Source organism: Melospiza georgiana, chromosome 1, assembly GCF_028018845.1.
Source record: "Melospiza georgiana isolate bMelGeo1 chromosome 1, bMelGeo1.pri, whole genome shotgun sequence".
NCBI lineage: Eukaryota > Metazoa > Chordata > Aves > Passeriformes > Passerellidae > Melospiza > Melospiza georgiana.
The window spans coordinates 2,848,289-2,861,617 of record NC_080430.1 but is presented as its reverse complement, the minus strand read 5'-3'; the positions used below and the strand labels follow the sequence as shown (position 1 = coordinate 2,861,617).

The window sequence follows — 13,329 nt, the reverse complement described above, 5'->3', positions numbered from 1 at the left end:
AAATTGACTAATAGAGGACCAGGACAAACTTACCATGAACCATTTGTGGGAAAGACAGTCCAAAGCACTTGGCCTGGATCTGGTAAGAGAACAGATTGATATTTTAGTTGGAAATCCCCTCCAACACCAATCGCTGATCTTCCTGAAGGTGCTGCTGCATGCAGACACCCATGTACACTCAGGGCTGTGTCCTTGGGATGCTGATTTGGAGCAAAGGAACAAAAAAGACACACAGCAGCTTCCAACTCAAGGTTTCCTTCCCCTGAGGGGAAAACATCCTCCTTTTTCAGTCTGACACTCCCCCAGATGCTCAGGAAGAGCTCCTGGCTCTTTGCAGGAACCCAAAGGTGTCCAGAGCATCTCTGAGAGTGACTTTGCCTCTTTAGGCGGCCAGAGTGAAAATAGCTTTGGCAGCAGGCAGAAAGAGTAGGAATGAAATTAAAACCAAATGCCTGTAAATATGCCTTCAAGCCAACTTTTGTACTTGAAATTGCTTAATGAATGTGGTCAATGTTATTTAATTCCCTCAGTACCAGTCTGTGCTCTTTCCACTCGTCTGTGTCATTCTAGAAACTCCTCAGCCTGGGGGAGGCAGGGAGCAAAGACATCACCACACCAGGGAGAGGCCAATTTGGCAAATATCCGAGTGGTGGGTTGGGTAATGGGGAATAATAAAGAAGAATTAGGGAAAAATGCAGCACATCTCACTCAGCTTTCTCCTTTTCAAACCAAACGATGAGCTGGGCTGTGGCTGCTGAGACACCAACAGAGGGAGGCACAGGAGGGCACTCACTTGGGGTGCTGCTGCAGGATCCCTTTCATGAAGTCCTTTGCATCTTCACTCAAGTGAACAACATCAGGAATGGTCCATGAAATTTCCCCGTTCTGGATGTTTAGGAGAGTTTTCCTGTCGTTCTCCCCAGCAAATGGAGACTTGCACGTGAGGCTTATTTATTGAACACCATAAAATGAAAGGAGACAGGTTTTAGGTTTCTGTTTTCTGTTCAAATGATAGAAGCACAAATGCTTACACTGGGTTTTTAAATACTTGAGGGGCTCGATGCCTGGGACTTGCAATGTTCGTGAGGAGCAACCAGGAAATGAGGGAACCACAAAATAAATTTTCTTTATTATGGGAGGACTGAATGCTCCACTGAAGTCCCTCATTTGAAAGCGCTGAAGGGCTCTGATGGACATAGGGTTATTGAGGGAATGTGTCCAAGATTTATTTACCTTAAATATGTGATGACTCCAACAGCCCTGAGGAGAGAGGGAACACAAATGTTATTTTTGTCACTAATTTTCCATCCTTCTCAAGCCCCTCTTCCTGCCACTGAAACAGCAAGATCACCTTCTCCTCACCTTTCTAGAATAATAAATCCTAAAAGCTATTTATTGATTTTTTCCATTTCTATTCATTTTTCTCCTTCAATATTTTCTTAAATTGTTCTCAAGCAATCCTTCATTTTTAAATCACAGATAGAGGAAAGGACTCAAAATAATTCTTTTTTTTTAACTTTTCTGCCTTTTCTAGAAAGCTCTTTAGGATTATTTCTTTTAGTTGCTGCCTGGAATAGAGATCATCTCCTCCAAGATGCTTCTTTGCATTAATTAGCAGTCAGAGTTCAATTATGGCTGAAAAAAATTAGACAGAAGGAGCTTTAAAGAGCCTTGATGGCTTTTGTATTGTCAGCGTTCACTTTGTTTCCTGTGTTATAGTCACTGCTCCATTTACTAATTAACAGCTAATAGAAATTCAGGCCATTGAGGGCCTGGAAAAGCTTTTTGGGAGAATGAGAGATTACCAGATATCAGTTGCTTTTGACACTGGTGACTGGGAAACAATTTCTGGGGCAACAAACTCCGGAGAGCCGTATTTGCTGTACTGGGGCTGCACGGGCGTGATCCTCTGGGCAAACCCAAAGTCACAGATCTTCAGGTCTTCCCTCTCAGGATAAACCATGAGGATATTCAGTGGCTGTTCAATGAAAAAGAAAATAAATAAATGGGGAATTTTTTCTTGAGAGCAGGGAGTATTTTTAGTTGTAAGAATAATTCAGAGAACACCCAATCCTTGGCCAACACGTCGTTGCTCATTACCTTGATGTCCAAATGAAGGATGTTGTTGTCATGAAGATATTTGATTCCTTCCAAAATTTGCTTGATGTACAGTTTGACCTGAGAATTGAGTCCATTATTGAACAATTAATAAATAAACAATTATTAAACAGGGAGAGTAAATAGGAGAGTCCCTGATTTCACCAAGATTTGATCTTTAAAGGTCCCTCCCAGCCCAAAGCATTCTATGATGTTTCCCTCTGAGAATTTCTCCAAAAAAAGAATTATTTTACCAATAAATATTGGACACCTAGCTACTAGATGGGAGATATGAAACATTTTGAACTTTTAGCACCAAGGATGTAAAAAAAATCCCTTAGAAACCATAACTTCAGCTTTTCTTTTGAAGATAGAAAGGGAGTAGATAGAGTACAGTTACAGGGGGATAAAGTGATAAAGTGGTACTAAATAAGGGGAGATAGGAGCTCCAGATGACAGATAGCAAGGAAATTATGACAAGAGAGCAAATACAATATTTCTTTTTTAGGATGAATGCAATGCTGGTAGTCAATCCCCCTGGCTGTTTGTAGTTATTCCCCAAAAAACCCCAACTAGCAATGAAAGTTGCCAGGAACACATTGTAAAGGCTAATTCTGCTTTGATGGATTATCACTGGTTCAAAGACATTTATCATATTCCAAAAGGAAAATGCAGAAAGAACTGACTGTGCTTTCAAATGAGAAATTACCTCAGCTTCAGTGACCACGCTCTTCTTGAATAAACGATCCAGGAGCTCCTCACTGGAGCATCTGACAGGGGCATTAAGGGACAACAGAACCATGTGGAAAAGCTTATTTTGACTCTGGAACCTCCTCCATCCAGCCAAGAGCAGAATTCACGAGGTGATCTCAGGCTATGGGATCATCATGGGCTATGGGATCATCATGGTCTGCTCTAAACCTGGTGCCACTTCTGCTAAAATCTGCCTGTTGATTTTGGAGTTTCTGTTCTGCATTTCCCTCATGCTCACCTGGACAGGATCTCATGGGAACAGAGCTTATAACTTCCAGATGTTTCAAAATTATTTTGGTGCTTAATGACTCATTCACACTTGCATATACAAGTCTGATTTTTCTCACCCAGCAGAAGATGAGGATTGCAGTGGAGCTCTCACAGAGCTGTGCTATCCTGCTGTGCAGAGAAGAATTGTGTGCGCCCTTTTCACTCAGGAAAAAAACAAACAAACAAACAAACAAAAAATTACTTGGCTATTTCATAAATGAGCTCTACCCAGTACTACCCAGGCTCTTCCACAGACAACTGCACAGAAAAGGATACAACTCCAGAATCAAAATCAGTGTTTTTCGTGTTTCAAACTCATCCAGGAGCCTGGTAATTCTGTCGTGGGACAGAGAGGCAAGAATATCCCTCTCCTGATGAGCCCTGGACTTGGTTTTGCTCCTCAGAGGGATGAATTTGGCAGCACAGGACACCCTGTTCCCTTTGTGCACCACCCGTTTCACGAAGCTGAAGCAGCCCCTGTGCAGAATGAAAGGACAAGCCCTGATCAGACCTGGGCAGAGATTTTCCCCCAGCCTGGCCTCTGACAGCTCCCTGCTGCTCTGTCCTTCACTTCTCCAGCACGAGAAGCTCGTTTTGCTGTGTGTGAGGTGCTGTTGCCCTCTCCTGGCTGTCTCCAAAGGGAAGCAAGGTGTTCCCATGAAGAGAAAAGCTGTTGCAGCTGATGCAGGCTCGTGCTGGTGCTCCTGCATCCCTTGGACAGATTGATGTGACGGGCTTGGGATGCTCCTGTTGCCAAGAAGCCACATCCAGGCACTAATCTGTGAGCCTTTGGATGTTTTTTCTGGTTGGAGCTGCCCCAGCACACCTTGGAGTGACATCCCCCTTCTGCCTTTATCTCCATCTTCTCAGGACCCACCTCTGCCTCAGCAGCTCAGATGGGCAATGAGAATTCCCTGGCTGTAGAGTTGGAAAATTTATTTACCTTCCAATCTCCTGCTTAACCTCATAATGGGAGTGGAGCTTTCTCCTTGTGGCCACTTTCTTCCCTTCTTGGTCTTTCTTAGCTGTGGAAATAAAGAAAAACAAAAGGGTGAATATTCAGACAACAATACCTTGCTAATAGTGTGCAAAGTTATTATTACAGGACAATTTAAGGCAGGAAAAATTGGAGGGGTCTTCTAAACTTTGAAGGAGAATTAAGTGGAGTTGTTTGATAAGAAGAATGTGTTAAAATTAACTTTGGGGTTGCCCAGAGATGTGGCTGCCCCATCCCTGGAAGTGTTCAGGTTGGATGGGGTTTGGAGGAACCTGGGATAGCAGAAGGTGTCCCTGCCCATGGCAGGGGCTTGGAATTAGGGCATCTTTAAGGTTCTTTCCAACCCAAACCATTTTGGGATTTTGTGATTTGATTTTATCCTGGATCCTGCCAGACTGGCCATATGTAAATGCTACACAGGAACCCAGAACAGATTCCATACAGGTACCAGAATAATGACTGCAACAAATTACACACTGCCATGGCAGTCGAGACAACTCCTGCAGCTGAGAGGGTGGCATTGCCCTCATAGGTGACAGGGTGACATTGCCATCACAGGTGAGAGGGTAGCATTGACCTCAAAGGTGACAGGGTGGCATTGCCCTCCAGGTGAGAGGGTGACATTGCCATCACAGGTGACAGGATGGCATTACCTTCACGTACGACGAGCTCTGCTTTGCACAAAACCTCCCCTCCTGCATTTCTGGCAACACAGGTATAAACACCACCATCTTCCAGGGCAGCATTGTCCACGACTAAGAAATAAGTTGTTCCTTCCCTCCCCTGATGGATCCTGTTGCTGTCTGTCAGCAGTGAAGTGCCCTGAGGGAAGGAAATGACATTTTGGCACTGGGAAAGCCAAGATGGAAACAGACGTTTCTGCTCTTCTGATGCGTCAGGTTTAGCTTTTATATTTTCACATTCTGTGCTGCTTTAGTGTGGAGTTCTGAGCTCCACATCAGGGCATGGTGAGCTCTGTGCACAGAGCAGGGAGACAAAACAATTCCTGCTCCAGCTGGGCACCAAGGACAAATGATCCAAATCTCAGCCCAGGAGCACAAACCCCGTGGGCTGGAGAGAGAAAAACAAGCAGGGTGGGACTGCCTGGGCTAAAGCTGGGATGGGACAATGAACTGCAAGGTGCAAATGGAGCAGAACTGATCCCAGGGAGAGACCCCGGCAGCGCTCGTGCATTTTGGGGCCATTTTGGTTCATCTTGGGTGCAGCCCTGGCTGGGCTCTGGTGCTGCCCAAGGTGGATCCATGGAGGCCTTTGAATAAATCCCTGCTTTATTCTTTAGCTCTGTCCAGCCTCTGCTTTAGGTCAGCCTTCTCAAAGCATCACTTCAAAAGCAAGATATGGGAGCAGAGCCACAACACAGACTATTTATGTGAGCAAACCTCATATAAAAGAGGAGAACCTCACATAAATGAGGAGAAAATGCTGCCAGGGCAGTGGTGGCATCGCCATCCCTGGAAGTGTTCAAGAAACAACTGGTTGTGGGTCTGGTTGAAAAGGTGGTGTTCTGTCAGAGGTTGGGCTCAGTGACCTTGGAGGTCTTTCCAACCTTAATGGTTCTGTGATACTGGATTTTTTTCATAAGTCCTATGAAGAAAGGGGCAGGATGGAGTGTGTGTGACACAGAGCAGATTGTGAGCAATTGCAAATGTCCCTATGACAGAAAAATGCAAGATAAAAACATATACTATAATATGTACATATATGTATCTTATACCACAAATATGAAGTGATGCAATCCTGTTTTCCCACATAAAATCTCTGTTTCTAAGGTTTTCCTTAAAAAACTGTAACAAAAATTTAAGTTGGAGTAAATCACTCCACAGCAGCACCAGCTCAGTGCTTGGTGGGAGCTAAAAGGTACCAGATAGTAGAAATTATTAGGGAAGAAATGAAGGATAAGACACAGAGTATAATTTGATAAATGCTTGGTTTGCCCATGGTGTGGCACTATTTGGTACATCATCATCATCAATGTCCTCTGTAAAAGCCTCAGGATGAGTACACTGACAGCAGACTGGGGCTCTTCAGCCTGGAAGGGAGGCTCTAGCAAGATATGACAACAATATTCTAAGGGATAATAAATAATTTCTCTCCCTTCTACAGAATATTCGTTGTCCTTAGTCACATTGATTTTACTAAGTAGTTACAGGAAAGATAGAGCCTGGAAGTCACAATAAACCTGACAACTGGGATAAACCACTCAATCCCAGTCCTGCCCCCAAACTGCAGCACACATCAGTGGCACTCAGGTAGAAACAATTTCTCTTTGTGCTCTTTTTGATCCCCAAAACCATCTTGGTTGCCCTCTCTGCAGGGTGACAACACAGGGTGAGATGCACAGGTGGTGGTTCAGTGGGAACAGCTGGTTCCATAAACTACAGACACAATCCAGAGTCAGTGTGAGAGGTGTGGGAGGAAAGAGCAGATGAAATTCCCTGTGGAATTGTGCACTGCAGTCCTGATTCTCAGCCAGGAATGAGTCTGCACTCACCTTGAACCACAAAACTGTGGGCTGAGGGGTTCCTTCAATGACTGCCTGGAATTTGGCATGTTCCCCAGAGTTCACCTGCACATCCTCTATTGTCACTTGCATGTAAGGAGGACCTGGTGAGAAAAGAGCATTTGCTGCATGCAAATGAAACTGAAACTTCTTTCCCAGCGTGCTGACAGGGTTGGAGTTAACAGAATTTATAGGACAGACTATTTAGAATGTAACAGTAGTTTAAAGTCAAATCAAGAGGTACAACAGCAATATATTTCGGGTTGTTCATGCTAGCATTAGTTTTAGGCTTGTCTTCACACTTACCTATTACTTTTTGTTTAATAAACAGTTACCACTCAAAAATTAAAAAGAAAAATTAAATTTAAAAAGTAATTTAAAAAAATCAAATAAATTTAAAAAAAACAGTCAGGAGTTGTTACCAAAAGAGAAGACAGTGAGAATCATGGGAAAGGGAAAGAGGGTTTGGTCTTACTTGTTGGAGTCTTCTCCTCAGTCTTATACACTCGAGTTCTTTCTGTGGTCTCGATGTAAACTTCACTGTGCACGTCCCAGACCACGTCTCCTTCTCTCCTGTACCAGCCTCCTGCCCCTGCATCTGGAGATGTTCTTTCAAGAAACCCAAGAGAAAAGATCATGGCATAGCCACACAACAAGAGGTGCAGGATTACACCCTGCCATTGATCTGTTTAACCAGCAGACAAAGAGTTATTTGCTTAAAATTAATGCAGGAAGAATTTTGGTTTGGGGAGGGGGGGGGATTAATTTCTCTCCAACGTTTTTTTGCCCTTCCTTGACAAAGCATTGTCACCAGGATTCTAAAAATATTGACAAACTACAAGAAACTGTTTGGATCCACCACAGGGGACTTGCTTTTCTTGCACCAAAGTCAGAAATCCACGTGGATATCCTGGATATGTGGAGGTGGGTATTTATTTACCTGTCAATGGGAACAGTGCGTTCCCGAGTGCTTTCCCCTCCAGCAGCCTCCTCTTCCCTGGAAGGAGCAGGGCTGGGCTTTGGCACCCCTGGTTCTTCAGCTGGAACCTCCCTCTGAGCTTTGGCTGGCAGCAGAAATTGGGCAGGTTAGACATGCCACTCATGAGACCATATCCAAACCCCAGAGCCAACCTCTGGAGCCGTTCCTGGTGTGCCTCGTGCCAGAACTGAGCCCACCTGAGCTCAGCTGGGTGCAGACACTGAAGTTAGAGGAGAATTTGGCATTTTAGCAAAGAGCACACGAAGCAAAGGGGTTGGACAACACCAGAGTGGTGGCACTTGGCTGACTGGGCTAAACTGACTGTTCTGTAAGGAAATACACACAGACAAAGGTAGGAAAGGCAGCTGGTAGGGACAGGGAAATAGAGGTGAGCTAGAAGGATAGTGTGGGTTCAAACAGCCTTTGTGGGAGATAATTTAACCATGTCTGAGTTCTGGCTCATGACTCTGAGGAAGTCGTGGAATCACAGGAGCATCCAGGTTGAAAAAGACCTTTGGAAACAAGTCCAGCCATCAACCCAGCACTGCCAAGTCCATCCCTGAAATGCATTCCAGGGAATAACCCAGTGTTAGCTTTGTCCACATGAATTTTTCCATTCAGCTTTGTGTTAGAACAGTTCCTGACTCACTGCTGTGATCACAGACAGCACCAGGGACATGAGTGAGTTCACAGCCACGTGAGCTGGTGGTCAGAGCAGGTCCTGGCTGAGGATATTCACAGAATTCCCAGAATGACCAGGTTGGAGGAGACCTTCAAGGCCATCGAGTCCAACCCAGCCCCAACAGCTCAACCAAACCCTGGCACCCAGTGCCACATCCAGGCTTTGTTAAACACACCCAGGGATGGGGACTGCACCACCTCCCCGGGCAGCCATTCCAGAACTTTACCACTCTTTCTGTAAAAAATTTTTTCCTAATACTCAATCTATATTTCCCTTGGTGCAGCTTGAGGCTGTGTGCTCTGGTTCTGTCAGTGCTGCCTGGAGAAAGAGCCCAATATCAATATGATTGATATGGAGGTAATACGGACTCTTACAGAAGACCTGGTGGTGTTTTAGCATCAGCATTGCTGCACCTCCACTGGAAAATGTCCTTGCACAGCTCTGAGCTACACCAGAACAAGGTCTGGCATGTGAGGCTTGATGAAACCAAAACATGGTGCAGCTTGAAGGCCATTTCAGTTATTTTTCTTCTTTTAATATTAACTATTTTATCAGATATAGATTCAAAACCTGGTTTGATCTCACATTCCCGAAGTACCTGATTGTCTTTTAATATTGACCATTGGAATTACACCATAGGATAAAGTGCATCATCTCCTTTTTCATTTAAGGGGAAAAGGTTAAATCCAGAGGAATCTTCTACCCAGCAGGTGGGAATATTTTAGGGAGCACTCTAGGGATGTTTGGTGCTGGCTGCTTTTGGAAAAGAACAGCTGTTTCTAGAAATCACATAAAACAGCTCCACTGGGGTGGAAAACATGGTTATTCAAGGAATTACTGGATCAGAGATCCCAGGTTGTGGGATTGTGCTTTTCTATCACCGGCATTATTGAAATATTTACCTCCTTTTTATTTAAGGCAAGTGATCATAGAGAGAGGTGTCAAGTCTCTATCTGATTAAAATAATTCCCATAACAAGATGAAAGACCTGCCAAACCATCTCATTCACTATTGCATTTTCTCTGTAGCTGTGACTGTGGAAATAATCTGCTAGGTGACATTTTACTAAGGATTTTTGAGTCATCCCACTCCACCAGAGGATTATTTCCAAAGATGATTTGTGACTAGAAAGGAAAAAAGGTTTTAAAGCCCTGACACTTTTTTTATGCTGTGATTTTGGGTCGGATTCCATGAACAGCTTTTATTCTTGCTAAGTTTTAAGTAAGAATATTTATTTTTTAAGGAATGATCTGGAGTTTGAGGGCTGAAGCTTACTTGGCATTGTCCTTTGAGTTAACAGTGGTGGGGAACAGTTATTCTGACTTGACACAGAGACAGCTTAAGTTGTTATGGCAGAAGCAGAGGAAGAGTGGAAGGGTTGTCGTTCATCCATGATTTTTTAAAAACAACAGAAAGACAAAATAATTGCTCTCCTGGCAAGACAGAGCCACACACACAGCTGGTTTTAGTCACACAGAAGCTGCAAGGAGTCTGTCCAGGCTCCAGGTTCAGTGAAATGCAGATGAACTTGAGGCACCCAACCCTCTGAAAGTCTCTGACAGTTCATCCAGGATATTAAAGACATTTCCAGCTTGTTTACAGCAAACAATAAAATAAAGAAACCTCCCTTACTCACCCCACCAAATCAAAACCCAGATGATTCTCTGAATGTAAAGGAGGGATCTCACCCCACCTTTTCCCCAGAAGTACTTGAAGTAAGACCAGGGGAAAAGCCCAAAGCTGGAAAAGATCCGCTATTCCTGAATTTTGGGCAGATGATGAACGAAACTCTATTTCAGCCATGGTTTTCAAACACCTCCTGCTTCCAGAAAGATCCACCCCATACTTATACCCAACCTAACCCAAACACACCCTCCATGGCCTGAATGCCCTCTCTTAAATCTTCATCTCCTCAAAACACAACAGCACAGAAAAATGAGCTTAAAAACATCATTACTGGCATGCTCAATATTTTTCTGTCTCTCCGCTCCCGGGTGACATCTCCCACCTTCACACCAAACCTACCATGGCCTCCACCAGTCTGGGTTTGGGTGCTGGCTTCATGAACAACCACAGAGGGCAGATGATTGGGCAGATGATGAACCAAACTCTAATTCAGCCATAGTTTTCAAACACCTCCTGCTTCCAAAAAGATCTGCCCCAAACTTACATCCAACCTAACCCCAACTCACCCTCCACGGTCTGAATGCCCTCTCTTAAACCTTCACCTGCTCAAAACACATTGACACAGAAAAATGAGCTTAAAAATATAATTGCTGCTATGCTCAATATTTTTCTGTCTCTCCGCTCCCGGGTGACATCTCCCACCTTCACACCAAACCTACCATGGCCTCCATCAGTCTGGGTTTGGGTGCTGGCTTCATGAAGCACCACAGAGGGTGGATGATTGGGCAGATGATGAACCAATTTTGGGCAGATGATGAACCAAACTCTATTTCAGCCATGGTTTTCAAACACCTCCTGCTTCCAGAAAAATCTGCCCCAAAATAAGATCCAACCTAACCCCAACCCACCCTCCATGGCCTGAATGCCCTCTCTTAAATATTCTCCTGCTCAAAACACATCAACACAGAACAATGAGCTTAAAAACATCATTACTGGCATGCTCAATATTTTTCTGTCTCTCCACTCCCAGTGGACATCTCCCAGCCTCACACCAAACCTACCGAGGCCTCCAGCAGTCTGAGTTTGGGTGCTGGCTTCATGAAGCACCACAGAGGGCCCGGCTGCTGCCCCTGAGGGCTCTGAGGGAGCAGAGCCAGCAGGGACAAGGCCAAGGTCAAGCCATTATATAAAGGAGGGATCTCACCCCACCTTCTCCCCAAAAGTACTTAAAGTAAGACCAGGGGAGAAGCCCAAAGGTGGAAAAGATCCCCTATTCCTTAATTTTGGGCATGTGATGAACCAAACTCTATTTCAGCCACGGTTTTCAAATACCTCCTGCTTCCAGAAAGATCCACCCCAAACTTACTAACTAACCCCAACTCACCCTCCATGGTCTGAATGCCCTCTCTCTTAATCTTCATCTCCCCAAAACACAGAAAACTGAGCTTAAAAACATCATTACTGGCATGCTCAATATTTTTCTGTTTCTCAACTCTCAGGGAACATCTCCCACCTTCACACCAAACCTACCGAGGCCTCCAGCAGTCTGGGTTTGGGTGCTGGCTTCATGAAGCACCACAGAGGGCCCGGCTGCTGCCCCTGAGGGCTCTGAGGGAGCAGAGCCAGCAGGGACAAGGCCAAGGCCACCATCTGCCCTCATGCCAGGGGGAAGTGTCACCAGCAGGGACGCCGAGTCCAGCAGCTTTCTCAGGGCTGTCTTGATCTCCTTGTCAGCGCGCTGCAGCGAGGCCTGCACAGAAGTCTCCGTCTCTGATGGGGGGGAAGTCATTCCTACAGACAAGAACAACAACTTTTCTCCCTTCAGGGCAAAAAAGGAAAACAGCAGCAGCATCCAACCCATAGGAATATCTGCCATCATGGCATTTTCCCCTCCTAGAGAAGGGAGTTGATGGAGAAATCCTTATTCCAGAAAGAGGGAGTGTAGGTGAGAGTTAAAATAAGAAGGCTGGCAGAATGTGCTTTGGAAAGTTGTACCTATGTGAACACCTGGCCTGTTCCAGAGAGTGGAACAAAGGATCCATCTCCCAGCTCAACCTGGCATTGGTTGGTCTGTCAACAACACCTTTATTAATCATAGAATCACAGAATATCCTCAATGGGAAGGGATCCACAAGGATCATCCAGTCCAGCTCCCAGCCCTGCACAGTCACCCCAACAATCCCACCCTGTTCCTGGGAGTGTTATCCAAACACTCTTGGCAGCTTTGGGGACATGTCCATTCCCTGGGGAGCCTGGGAATGCTCTGGGGGAAAAATCAACCCAAAAATTGGATAAGACCAATGAAATGAACCCATTGCACTGATAGAGACCCTACATGAAGAAAGATGTTATCTCACAGGGAAGGAAAAGGAGTGAACAGGAATCAGCCTCATCAGTGACTCTGAAGAAGGGCAGGGGGATGAAGGGAGGGCTGTTCTTTCTCATCAAAGTCTGGCAGAAAAGCCACTCCTCGCTATAGGGTGATGTGTTTTGCTTCACAATATCTGAATATTTCTCATGGGTTGGGATGTGGAAGGCTGGGATGGGATCACAAACTGCAGGAGCTCTTCTCACCCAATCTCCTGCCTGATAAACCTCCCACAAATCCTGAAAAGGCACAACAAAGGGATGGATGTACTTAGGGAAGCCCCCATGTAATCATGAAGACAGAGAAAATGCAGGTCAGGTTAAGACAATGATCACATTCATGATGCAGATGCTCACCAATCAAGAGAGAAAACTCAAATCAACACATGGTTTGAGAAAAAAAAAAAAAGAGCATTTGGAAAAAACAGCTCTGACTTGTTTAATGTCATGGACATTAATGAGCATGCCCCACAGAAGTTTTGATTCTGCTCCTTTCCTGGCCTCAAGAAAGTCAATTCCCATTATAGACCTGAGAAAATAAAGTTAAAGGCTATGTGTGGATAAAGACATCTCACTTGATTTCTGTTTTCAATGATCATGATGGTGACAAAATATTTATTTCCTGAATCTGTTGATGAAAAAAGCAAGATTTGCTCACATGATGTCCCAGACTGCCCATCAGTGTTCATCAGCACTGGGCTGGCTGGAAGACAATAAATATTTTCCTAGAGAAATACCTGGATTCTCTGGTGTTCCTGCTGTGATTTCTGCCAACTGGTGCTGTCCTGTGAACTGGGCAGCTGCCAATGAGTGAAATGATTGGAAAGGCATGAAACATTCAATTAGGAAATATATCCACAGGTGTATGGATGTAGATCTAGAGGTTATATATAATCACTGGTCTCTCCCATGCTCTACCACCATCATTTCCCTCCCTGCCCAAGGGACATTACACCAATTCCTTCCTTTGGACACTGATTCAGGCTGAGGAACTTTAATATCCCCCAAGATACACAGACCTAACAAACACCACAGTG

The 13,329-nt window shown here is 44.8% G+C and overlaps 1 protein-coding gene across 1 annotated transcript in view; it reads right to left on the bottom strand.

Annotated features, from left to right (window-relative positions):
* Positions 1–11,714, bottom strand: part of LOC131091060 (obscurin-like) — a 28,354-nt gene extending 16,640 nt beyond the window's left edge. Inside the window, exons 1-14 of the mRNA XM_058036885.1 lie at positions 11,456–11,714; positions 10,492–10,527; positions 7,579–7,702; positions 7,114–7,247; positions 6,630–6,742; positions 4,751–4,939; positions 4,064–4,140; positions 3,397–3,597; positions 2,807–2,867; positions 2,101–2,178; positions 1,806–1,978; positions 1,234–1,260; positions 794–946; positions 34–79 (exon numbers count right to left, since the gene is read on the bottom strand). Coding sequence (XP_057892868.1) covers positions 34–79; positions 794–946; positions 1,234–1,260; positions 1,806–1,978; positions 2,101–2,178; positions 2,807–2,867; positions 3,397–3,597; positions 4,064–4,140; positions 4,751–4,939; positions 6,630–6,742; positions 7,114–7,247; positions 7,579–7,702; positions 10,492–10,527; positions 11,456–11,714 — 1,671 coding nt within the window. The remainder of the gene's footprint in view (positions 1–33; positions 80–793; positions 947–1,233; positions 1,261–1,805; positions 1,979–2,100; positions 2,179–2,806; positions 2,868–3,396; positions 3,598–4,063; positions 4,141–4,750; positions 4,940–6,629; positions 6,743–7,113; positions 7,248–7,578; positions 7,703–10,491; positions 10,528–11,455) is intronic.
* Between the last annotated feature and the right edge of the window lie 1,615 nt (positions 11,715–13,329).